Source organism: Aquarana catesbeiana, linkage group LG05 (assembly GCF_042186555.1).
Source record: "Aquarana catesbeiana isolate 2022-GZ linkage group LG05, ASM4218655v1, whole genome shotgun sequence".
Lineage (NCBI taxonomy): Eukaryota > Metazoa > Chordata > Amphibia > Anura > Ranidae > Aquarana > Aquarana catesbeiana.
This window is the reverse complement of record NC_133328.1, coordinates 566,774,420-566,787,183: the sequence shown is the minus strand read 5'-3', so window position 1 is coordinate 566,787,183 and position 12,764 is coordinate 566,774,420. Positions and strand designations below refer to the sequence as shown.

General features: G+C 41.1%; 1 protein-coding gene across 2 annotated transcripts in view; it reads right to left on the bottom strand.

The window, feature by feature from the left end:
• Positions 1-12,764, bottom strand: part of TMEM67 (transmembrane protein 67) — a 124,742-nt gene that overhangs the window by 34,184 nt on the left and 77,794 nt on the right. For both annotated transcript variants that reach the window (XM_073631963.1, XM_073631962.1), the window contains 3 exons: positions 11,861-12,017; positions 9,296-9,419; positions 8,066-8,171 (listed from right to left, as the gene is read on the bottom strand). In XM_073631963.1, the coding sequence (XP_073488064.1) occupies positions 8,066-8,171; positions 9,296-9,419; positions 11,861-12,017 (387 nt within the window). The remainder of the gene's footprint in view (positions 1-8,065; positions 8,172-9,295; positions 9,420-11,860; positions 12,018-12,764) is intronic.

Here is a 12,764-nt window from a genome sequence, read left to right as displayed (position 1 = left end):
TTGTCTTCCATTTAAGGCTTATGGAGGCCACTGTGCTCTTAGGAACCTTAAGTGCAGCATACATTTTTTTTGTAACCTTGGCCAGATCTGTGAAAATGGTAAATGCACAATAAATACACAAATTATGAGAGTAAATAAATGTGCTTAAAGTGTCTTAAATTGAAATTAACCGTCCATCGTTATAATTACAGTCCATATGTGAATAGGACCATTATGGTCACCAACTGTGAAGATAGAGAAAATTGCCGCCACCAGAGTGGAAACATGTTAGGCTGTTCATGCCCAAAGTGACATAAGCTGAGATGTATAAAGCTGGCTTCTAGTTGTCCGCCAATCATATACAGGAAATCCTGATGGCAGGCAGGAAGAAAAGAACTGAATAAAATTCACCACAGTGTCCTATATCTCCCCTTTATTGCTGGTGGGCAATACAAGCTGGTTTGACCCTTACAGTGTATGCTGTTTTGGGTTCAAACCCTCCGGTAAGCCTCCAATCGTATTGGCTGTGGGAACTTCACATGTTTATTTATAGGACACTGTGGTGAATTTTATTCAGTTCTTTTCTTCCTGCCGGCCATCAGGTTTTCCTGTATATGATTGGCGGACAACTAGAAGCCAGCTTTATACTTCTCAGCTTATGTCACTTTGGGCGTGAACAGCCTAACATGTTTCCACTCTGGTGACGGCAATTTTCACTATTTTCACAGTTGGTGACCATAATGGTCCTATTCACATATGGACTGTAATTATAACGATGGACGTTTAATTTCAATTTTAGACACTTTAAGCATATTTATTTACTCTCATAATTTGTGTAGTTATTGTGCATTTAGCATTTTCATTTTTCAGCGCTACACTTTGTTTCACTGGGTAATTTTAGCAAATATTCTATTTGTTGTGTTAGCTGCTTATATTTTAGAGTAAGTGCAGATTTATCACTGTTGTGTTTTGCTTGGCCAGATCTGTGCCTTGCCACAATTCTGTCTCTGAGCTCTTCAGGCAGTTCCTTTGACCTCATGATTCTCATTTGCTCTGACATGGACTGTGAGCTGTAAGGTCTTATATAGACAGGTTTGTGGCTTTCCTAATCAAGTCCAATCAGTATAATCAAACACAGCTGGACTCAAATGAAGGTGTAGAACAAAATATATGAGTGTCACAGCAAAGGGTCTGAATACTTAGGACCATATGATATTTCAGTTTTTCTTTTTTAATAGATCTGCAAAAATGTCAACAATTCTGTGTTTTTCTGTCAATATGGGGTGCTGTATGTACATTAATGAGGAAAAACAATGAACTTGAATGATTTTAGCAAATGGCTGCAATATAACAAAGAGTGAAAAATGTAAGGGGGTCTGAATACTTTACGTCCCCACTGTATATACCCTAATTTTTTTGTAAAATATGAAAGATGATGTTACTCCAAGTAAATAGATACATAGCATGTCAATGACATGCTTTAACCACTCAGCTCCGGAAGGTTTACCCCCCTTCACGACCAGGCCATTTTTTGCCATAGGGCACTGCGTTATTTTAACTGACAATTGCGCGGCCGTGCAACGCTGTACACAAATAAAATGTATGTCCTTTTTTTTCCCCCACAAATAGAGCTTTCTTTTGGTGGTATTTGATCACCTCTGCGGTTTTTATTTTTGCACTATAAAAAAAAAAAGCCAGACAATTTGGAAAAAAATAAACAATATTTTTTACTTTCTGCTATAAAACACATACAAAAAAAATGTAAAATATCTAATTTCTTCATCAGTTTAGGCCAATGTTTATTCTGCTACATGTTTTTGGTAAAAAAAATCCCAATAAGCGTATATTGATTGGTTTGCGCAAAATTTATAGCGTCTACAAACTATGGGATATTTTTATGGAACTTTTTTTTTTACTCGTAATGGCAGTGATCAGAGACTTATAGCGGGACTGCGACATTGCGGCAGACACATCATACACTAAGTGACACTTTTGATACTTTTTTGGGTACCAGTTACACCAATACAGTGATCAATGCCAATAATATGCACAGTCACTGTACTAATGACACTGGCAGGGAAGGGGTTAATATCAGGGGCAATCAAAGGGTTAAATGTGTTCCTAGGGAGTTCTTTGTAACTGTGTGGGGGTGCTTTAACTGTGGGAAACAGAGATCCGTGTTCCTGCTAGCAGAAACACAGGATCTCTGTCTTCCCTACTAACAGAACAGCGATCTGCTTTGTATACATTCTGCCTATGTCGGGAACGATCACCGGGTCTCGCTGGACCCGCTGATTGGCTCCCGCTGTGTCCAATCACATCCATTGTAACAGAACTAAGGGATGACAGGTCCTCTTTATGGAGAGGCCCCATAACTCTCCTCTACCTTTAAAAGTAAAAGATTTTAAAAAAATGATCTTTTGCTTTAAAAAAAAAAATAAATCTTTACTTCCACGCTAGACCAGAAGAGACGTCCTGATGTTGCTTCGGTCCTCCAAGACCATAGAGGTGATCTGGTCTCCGGTAACCTCTATGGCCAGCCACGCGACCCATTGGATCATTTTTCCGGCATGCTGGTAAAAACAGTAAGCTCAAGAAACCCCGGCGAGCGATGGGAGGAACGACCCCTCCTATTGCTTTGAAAAGCAATCTAGTGGCTAAATAGCCGCTCAGGCTACTTTCATGAGGAAGCCAGTCGCTAGCTGGGAAAAAAAAAAAAAGAGAAAAATACCAGGGTTATGGCTATGACCGTGCTGGGCCCTGGTTAAGTAAGTGTAAGTATTGGGAAAGTGACACAGGGTTCGCACTAATGCAGAGTGTGGGGCTCCAGAGTGTCTGCACTTAGTGGAGGAAACTGGGTTTTTAGTTTCCTCTGGGTTTTTTTAATCCTGGATCAGGGTCCAGAGTACAAAGGCTTCAGAGAGTATTGGAGAGTATCAGAGAGTATTGGATGGAAGGAAGCCTTCAATCCTGTGTCCAGGTCTTATTGGAAACCCGCAAGCTGGCTGTGTGAGTGTGCACACTCATTATAAGCAAAGTCTGGTCAAAGTTCAGTGCTACCGTCAGGATATAATTGTGTGCTCCATCCAGGAGACAGGTGTAATTCCATTAGGAGAGGGGATCCACTCAAGAGACTGCACTCCATGTTGGAGAGATTCCTTACCCAGAGGACTGGGAGAATCGGGACAGCTAAGCAAGTCTGGAGAATTGGGAGAGCTGAGGCAACTAGGTGAGTCCAGGGGACTGAGGGAGTCTGCAGGTCTCGGTGGGGTGAGCCCATGCAGCTGGCTGCTCTAACTATAGGCTGAGTGAGCTCTGAAAGCTGGTGGTGTTGGGGAAGAAGGATCCTGACAAGAGCAGTGGAGCTACTGAAGAAAGAGCCAGGTGGCTTGGTATTTGTTATCTGTTTTTTTAGTACAAATCTTCTGTGTGGGCAACTATTTTTGTGGACTTTACTTTCATTTTGTTTAATAAAAGGGGGCTGGAAAGCCCTTAACCACAGTTCAGACTAGGGTGGACTCGCTGAAACCCATCTACCACTGAGCTTAACCACCCCCAGACCACAGGTCATACATACTGTAGATTGCGTGAAAATCAACTAGACTATTACTGTTGATGTATCAATTCATCATTAAAAATGTGATAATGTGCAATTACATTCACATTACCAAAAAAAAAAAAAAACAATACTCCTGCAGTGTCCACCACCACCCTTTCTGCAAGGGTTAGATGCTTGTTAGGTCTAGGGGCAGAGGAATAAGATGTAACACTTATTTCTCACTCTGGCAGGCTTCTGGAGCTCTCCTCTTCTATTAGATGGTTTGGGTTGTGAGTGGGTCCTTGTGATCCTCACATACAATGCAGGCCTGCTAGTTCTACATTATAAGTGTTAACATCAGAGTGCAAACGTTGACCAAAACATCAAAGAGAAGTAGCTTCAAAAAGGTACAGGGACATATGGTCATAGAAGCTTGCCAAAACAAGGGGTAAGGTAAGTATTACAGCTTATAACACAACCCAAATGAGAAACACGGTGTGCCTGCACTCACAGAGATACTTTAAATTAGAAGAAATTGCTTAGGAGAGATACAATTGAGAACTAGCTGATATTTTATGCCGACTTTCTGCTTGTCATCTTTTTGCAATGGATTTTGGTGCTTTCATATATCCTTTAAGGCAAGTTTAGCGTTTACCTCCGGACAACTAACAGTCCTCCCTTGCAGTGGGGCAGCATCTGCACTGCAAGGGTTAACTGCTCACTTATGTGTCGGGGGTCTGGGTATAGCATTTTTACTTTAACAGATCCTCTGCTCCCTCAGGCTCCTTCATGCTGCTAAACTAGTTCCTGCAGCCTCTTCTGCTTTGCAATCCAGCAGTCTAAGATCCTCTGACATAATCAAGACTGATCTATGCCTCATAGTCCTACATGGGACGTGAGAACTTTGAGCGAGAAGTCCACTGCTAGAGCCTTGGGGAGCAGAGGAAAGTGCTGGCTGAATGAGTGGAGTCTCAGCAAAGTAAAGATGCTTTTCCCATACCCTAGACAGAAACAAGCAGTTAAGCTATGCATCGCGGGCGCAGACCCAGTGCAGGGGAGGAGTTTTAGTTTTCTTGAAGTTGGGCTTTAAAACAGGATCTAAGGACAGATCTGTCTGATTTTAAGAATTGTGAATTTGCGAGGAAATAGAGTGTTGTATAATTAAATACTCAGTTGGGTTTTTTTGGATAATTATTAAGTGTGAGCAAACTTTTTGAAACAAAAGTATCCCTGTGAGTGCAGATGCAAAGTGTACTTTTGTTTTCAAGGGTGCCATTTGCACTGTATCTGCTTTTGATTGTTCATATGGGACATTAAATTGATCATTAACCACTTCAATACTGGGCACTTTCAACCCCTTCCATCCCAGGCCAATTTTCAGCTTTCAGTGCTCTTGCACTTTCAATAAGAATTGCGCGGTTATGCAACACTGTACCCAAATGAAATTTTTATCATTTTGTTCCCACAAATAGAGCTTTATTTTGGTGGTATTTATTCACAAATCAGTTTTTTATTTTTTGCGATATAAGCAGAAATTTGAACAAAAAACAATATTTTCTACTTTGTGTTTTAAAAGAAATCCAATAAAATCAAATCTTGTCATAAATTTAAGCCAAAATGTATTCTGCTACATGTCTTTGGTAAAAAAAATCCTGTTAAGTGTAAAATAATAATAATAATAATGCTTTGTGTGATCACGGACATATGTGCACAGATGATCACGGACATATGTGTGCAGATGATTTTACTGTTACATATGTGGGACAGGTGTTTTTACTGTGTGGGGACATGTGTGGGGAAAGTGTTTTGGGGACACTATTTTGGGAACATTGTGATTCTACACTGTGTGGGGACACTGGGCTGGTGATCAGTGTTTAAAAAGCTGTAAAAAACGCGATCCCCCTCCTTCTGAGGGACATTCCTGAAAGTCCACTCAGAAGGAGGAAGCTCCCACCCGGCGGTATATGTCCAGTGCCTGGGTGGGAGGTGGTTAAGGTGGATGTGGTGGGGTACCTTTTTTATTTACTTAAAGGAGATCTAAAGGCAAAAAGGTTTTTTTTACTTTAATGCATTAATGCTAGTCACTTCCTGACAAGGAGTCAAGACGTAGCCCCTAAAACGCATTGGCTTTATCAGGTTTACCAATGTAATAAACTTGTATCTGGACTGTGTGGCATTTCATCTCTAGATTTATTTATTTATTCCATTCACAGTCCAAGGTGACCATTGAAGTAATTTGGTGTGCAAAGCATCTCCATATTTGTGGGTTATGACAAAAAAATGTTACAAGGCTCCAGTGCCATTCATCTTCTCCCTCAAGCATCTAACTTAAAGAGGTTGTAACCCTAAAAAAAGAAAAAAAAAGATACTGTTCCTTTAAAACATGTTAAACCGCATAGTGCTTGTGTGGTGTCATTTCTCCTTTTGTATGCTGTAAAAAACCTGGTTGATCCTGCCCGTTCCTGTGTCCCCCTAGGTGTGCTGACCACAGTATTCATGGTTCCTGAGCCCTGATACCATGGTCAGTTTACATGCCTCCGTCATCCCACAGTCTCTCCCCCTCCACCTCCCTACCAGCCTGTAAGCTCCTGTAGGTGAGCCATCCCTCCTGCTGTTATTCCGTGTGGCAGTAAAGTTAGTGCTAACAATTACTGCCAGCCCCTGTTATAACAAGATATACTACACAGTGTATTTTTTTTAAATTATGCAGCTAGATAGCTTATTCCACACCGATGTGTGGTCACGTGACCGCCTGGCTGATGTCAGCAGGAAATCTCAGCACCTCCCACTGTAGTCCTTAGATCGGGGAAGGAGAGCGGTGGACCGTCACATAAGTGCACATTAGTGATGTGAAAAAAGGTATTTAGCAGTAGAATTAAAAAAAAAATGCATACACTGGGGAGTATAGCTTGTTATAACAGAGGGGCTGGCGGTAATTGTGAACACTGACTTTACAACCACTTTAAGAACAGTATTCTTCTTTTCACAAGACACTGTCACAAGTTTGTGAACAGTTGACCATCACACAAAAGTATGAGAATACCTCTCAAAATTGAGTTCAAGTGTTTCCAGTGTAGGATACTGTTAACACCTCAGCATACACAGACATTTTAGACACTTGTGCACTTTCAACCCTTTGCCAACAGGTTGGGGAAGGCCCTTCTCTGTGTCAGCATGACTGTACCCCTGTGTACAAAATCAGGACCATAAATACATTTTGACCAGTTTGGTGTTGAGGAATTTGAATGTCTTGCACAAAGCCCTAACTTCAACACTATTGTATACTTTTGGGAGCAATTCCCAAAAACAGCCTCCAAAAATTTTGTGGAAACCATCATTTCAAGGCACATGGCATGGCCAAAATGAAACAGCATGTTGCATTTGATGGGCATTACCGCCTCCAAACTCAACCAATTCACATCTATGGGGCCGCACTGCAACTATGTGCAATGAATGTGGTAGTGTGGCGTTTACAGGATAAATCAGGCAGTGAGGAGGCAACATAACGCCTTCTCACTGCGTGTCAAATGTCCTCTGAAGAGAAATTCAACACATATTGCTTTCAGAGGGCACTGAATGTATGAATGAGCCCTTAGTAAACACACAGAATTGCCACAGTAAAGAAGACATTATGGGATCTAATTAGTAGCTAATTTCTCCTTAAAAACCATAAAGATTTCTACAACTTTGTACAAAATATATGACCATTTTCTTTTTCTAGAGTGATGTACTAATAGAAGCAGATTTTGATTCATGTTCAGTTACAACTGTCGAGTTTAAAGTCTAGAAGACTATGGTCAATAATCTTCAGTATTTGTTGCATTTACAGCCTTTGCAGACTGCAGTGTGTAGAGATACTCTGACTTATGCCGCGTACACACGGTCGGACTTTTCGTCTACAAAAGTCCGACGGACACCGACGGACCAAAGCCGGCTGACAATCCGATCGTGTGTGGGCTTCCTTTCAGCGGACTTTTCCAGCCACAAATCTGACGGACTTTAGATTTGGAACATGCTTCAAATCTTTACGTCGTAACTACGCCGGACCCAGAAATCTGCTCGTCTGTATGCTAGTCCGACGGACAAAACCCACGCTAGGGCAGCTATTGGCTACTGGCTATCAACTTCCTTATTTTAGTCCGGTGTACGTCATCATGTACGAATCCGTCGGACTTTTGTGTGATCGTATGTAGGCAAGTCCGTTCGTTAGAAAGTCTGCCGCAAGTCCGCCAAAAGTCCGTCGAAAGTCTGTCGGACTTTTGTAGCCGAAAAGTCCGACCGTGTGTACGCGGCATTAGTGCTGTTACAGAGTTGAGGCTCAGTTAAGTTGGCCATACAATATACAACTTTCTTATTTAATTTCCTTTAGATTTACCTTCAACTGTGTAGTGCAAGGGCCTGCCTGATTGCATACAAATTGAAAGTGCTTAGGTTTGACCTCATATTCAATGGTTTTTTTAACTCTAAAGGACAATAGTACAAGACAGTTGTATAATGTATGGCCAGCCTTAAATATCTGCTTTTCCGTTTTATTTAATAAAAAAATACCTTCACAGTCTGGCTCTCTGGATTTTGTACTTGTATATCTGTGTATTCCACAGTCATGAGTGGGGGGTAAACTGTTCCTTTGTGGGTGCCAGGAACCAGGCTGATGCTGTAAGAAATAACAAGAAATAAATCATGTGTAATGCCAAGTGGTGGTTCATTGGTAACATGCCGTTCTTCCACTGCTTTTCCTAACACCCCCCCCCCCCCCCCTTTTTTTCTTCCTTTATCCTACTTTCTCTCAATTCATATCAATCTACTTAGTATTATTATATTGATTGTTGTACTACTCAATACTTTGCTTTGTGTGAATACTCTCTGCTTTGTACCTCGCTCATTTTACTCTTTATTGAAGTGAACTCTTTTTGTAATGCAAAACATTTTCAATAAATACTATATCATTTAAAAAACAATATATAATTCAGGAAAGCTTATTTTGCTTTTTTCTTAGTAAGGAATACAATTTAAAGCGGGGGTCCACCTATCTATCATTTTTTTTTTTTTTGAGTTCATTCACAAACTTTTCTTCTCAGCATTACATACTCACATATTGTTTGTAATATGTTCGCCTGTGTCAGATTTCGTCGGAAAGAATAACTTATATTATTCACTGCAGGCGGTTGCCATCTTCATTGTGGGCATTTGATGCCCACAAGCATTTATTTCCTGGATGTGGTGAATGCTGTGCTCCCAGCATTCACCGCTCGTTCCCTCACATGCTCAGTGGCATCCTGGGAAGCCTGAGACTAGCTCCCAGGAGTCTGGGAGAGGCTAGAAACACGCCTACTCCCATGGGAGGAGAACCAGGAAGTGCAAAGAAGAATAGAAAAATAAAAGGTAATTACAGCGATTTAAATTTTTTTAATTGGCATGTCAGCATCTAGGCAAGGAAGAGAATACATACAGATATTGTTCAAAATTTGGGTGGAACCCCGCTTTAATAGCAGATACTATTCCATACAGTTCCAGTGTTTAGTGATCCTGCGTTCCTGGAGGGGGCTCCAGAAGAAGCAGATCACTTCAGTGGTCAATGCTGTTTGTGACATTCTGGTCACAAAGCCATGAAAAGTCAATGCAATAAACAGCGCCATATCTATGAAGCCCTTTTTTTAACAACCTTTTTTTACAACCTTTCCAACCCAGCAATTTGGAGCACAGGTTGGGTGTCACACATGTGTGCAAAGTCTAAATCATTAGTTCTAAGGGCGATTATCTGTAAAAGTACCAATGTACCTGATAGTGATTTTAGAGGCGATTCGAATCACACGCGGTGGGCTGCTTAGAGTATTTTCTCGTCCACTTAGGGTGTCAACCAAGAATATTCGACGAGTCAGCAGCCAGTTGTTAACGTTGTTTCCTTGTAAAAATCAAGTGCAAACAAAATCAATATTATAGGTATAGGACATCCTTCCATTTTACATTCCCAACTCCCCTTGCCTAATGCCCAACTGAAAAATATTCTACTTTTGTTGAGAAAAAAAAAAAAGGGGGGGGGGTTAAGATGTTCAACCACATTTGCGCAGGGGGCACCCTGATGACCTTCAACAGGATAAAACGGTAGTTTTAATCTTCCCAATTCCCTTTTCTTCAGATATCTGCAGATCCATCGCACCTATCAGTCTCAATTTATTGCCTCTCGGCTACATCTAATCCTGAATGAGTTGGAATCTCTTCTACAGGATGACTCTTTGACCAAAACATTATCTTAAATCTACAAGGCTCTTATGCCCTTGGTTTATGAAGGGTTGGAGTGACTTCAGACTTGGTGGCATGCGGAGGTGCCGGGCCTGGACAGTGAGATTTGGGAGGACATTTGGGAGTATCCCCTTTTTCAGCTGATTACAGTTAGAGACCGATTAATCCAATTTAAAATTCTTCATAGAATCTGACACCACATGTTCAGGATGTGTCCTTGTATTTATGATTTCTGGTCTCAGGTTACTAACTTTATACACTCTTTGACTGCCATATCCGTTCCGATGACAGTTGATGTATGTATACTGGGGCTGGTAAACCCGTTGGCATTTACACATGCTACCTAAACATTTCTTGGTTTGATGTTATTTTTTTATGCCAGGAAGGCCATAGTGTTGAAGTGGAAGTCTGATCATGCTCCTACCCTTAATTTTTGAAAGGTTCTGATCATTCCTGTAGTCCTACTTTATAAAGCAACATATCTTTCACAAGGCTGCCACAAGAAATGTATTAAAGTGTGGGACCTGTGGGTCAATTCGGATACTACAGTTGGAAATAGTACTGACCCAGTTGCTCATTAATTATCAGTATTGCCACTTGAGAATACCAGAAGGAAAGGTGCTGCCTCTTTTTCTTTCTAGTTTGATCCTCCCGTGCCACTGCCAGAAGGGGGCACCCATCCCTCATGGTGGTAATGAGGTTCTCTTACTTACTCATGAAAAGTTTTGTATGGAGATGTAGCTAAGTATGTGTCTCACGTTGACCTTCTTCTATTTCGTGGTACTAAGCAATTGTTAATTGCATTGTACGTAGTTAAGTTGAATGATAAACCTGTGTTTAACTCACGCTGTATTGTTTTTTACAGCTGGGGAAAAGTTAAAGGCTCTGTTTTAACTATTTCATAATTTTATAATTTAATAAAATAATTATTGCTCGACTGCGGGGCATTCTGTACACTATCTCTATAAAGAATGCCCACAGAAGCGTACCACCTATGCGACTGACTCACTTCTTTTCCTAGCAGCTGTTCTCTTAACAAAAATATAGAACTGATCAAGTGTTAGTAGTAGGCAGGCCCTTCCACTGAGCACTCCAGATCTAGGAGGTGGTTGGAATCCATGTGCCAGTTTCATCAGAAGCAGGTAGAATTCTGAAGATTGCTGTAATCCTTGCAAGTTACATAATTTACTAACAGGTGTTTTTCTCAACACAGGAGCGGGCAACACACAGCCAACAGGCTTGTCAAGAACAAGAGACTGTCTGCAGATCAAGGAGCTACCTGAAGGACATTAAAGCCTAGTACACACCACTAGTTTGTTTTCGTTCTGCTGAGCTGCTGTACTAACAATCTAATGTTAGTACATCAATCTCCCCTGCTGAGCCAATATATTATGACAAGGGAATGGGCCCCCCTCCACCAGAACACTTCAGTCAGCGCTCTCAGCCATTGGCAGATAGTGCTGATCAAGAGCTGGTCAGCAGACATTTTTCGGTCATTGAGCCTTCAACAGAAGCCAGCCAACTGGCAGGCTTCTGTCGAACTGGCTACCATACACACAGGCCAAATGTCAGGCAGTTTCTATTAAACAGGCCGATGCCAGCCGGTCCGTGTGGACTAGGCTTAAGCCAGCATCGGATGAGGCAGAAATGTTCACCTGGTTAAAACATAAAGAATGTGTGAACAAAACACCAGATGGAAGCCTTTGAAACCTGGAAAACAGAAGCTTGATGCCAACATTTCCCAGAAGCACTAACAGCGGAGGAGTGAGTGGTTGAGTGAGCCCTAACTGGAAGGAGGAACCCCCGATCCTTGAGACCAAGAATAGGTGGAATGAGAAACCAGGTGCCTTTCCTATCACAAAGCCACATTTTCCAATGGATTTTCTATAAATGTAAAATGTGAAAAAATACTTCTCCAGGAACGAGACACCTGTTATGAGCTTGTAATACAGAAAGAGCCAATTGTATCCAAACTTCTATAGAAACAACTTTAGAACAAAAGTTTGACGATGATTGGTGGCTGTGATGGAGATAGAACAAGTCTTACTCGAGATAAATAATAAGTGAGGCCAGTTATGAACAAACAGAATTTTACAGGCTTACCTAAATTGACAAATTGGTCATTGTACTGAAGGTTAAGGTTTAAGACGGGCACGGGCCATATGTTCTGCTGACTGTCACTTCCACGGTAGGAGAGATATACATCATAAAAGACAGGTTCTGGAAAATCGTGGAGGATCTTAGACACAGACAGCTCACACTATGCAAGACAAACCATAGTAATGAACATCAGAAATTCACAGCAAAACTGTAACAAAAAAACACACACACACACACACAAAACTATTCAGTATCTACAGGCTGTGTTTAATAACTTCAAAATGCCTCTGTTGTGCCCTAAGAAACCTCTAATTCTGGGTCTGCATGAGACACCACATACCACAATGCAACGCCAGTTGTCTCAGTGATCGAGGCATCTGAATTGCATTGCAATGTGTAATGGGGTAATGTCTATACTCACTTTCTTTAAATTTGAATCTTGCACAGAAGATCCTGATGCTCTTTACAGAGCAGAAGAAGCACCTTTACACAATTACACAGCAGACCATAGAGCTTTCTGTTTATAATGTGTAAATTGCTGGTGCTATATACGTAAATACCTGTAATAAATAATAATGGTCACCATAGAACGTGCGCTTCTGTTGGGACTGCATGTTGATGTACAGATGCATGTCCAGCCAGGCTGCCTATAAGATTTATTCATTCATAGCTTTTTTTATTAACCAAATGTACTGCCAAAAACATTCCCTCTCTTCAGATGTGAGGCATTCATGCACTGCCCACCCTGATTTGCACACGAACCAGAAGCAAAAAAAAAAAACAAAAAAACACCTCACTTTACCCTTAAAAAACAAAGGGTCATGATTACCTAAAAAAAAAAAAAAAAAAAAAACCAACCTTTAAAATCACTTTAGGGTTGCAATGTTTTTTGTTTGAGGGCATGCCT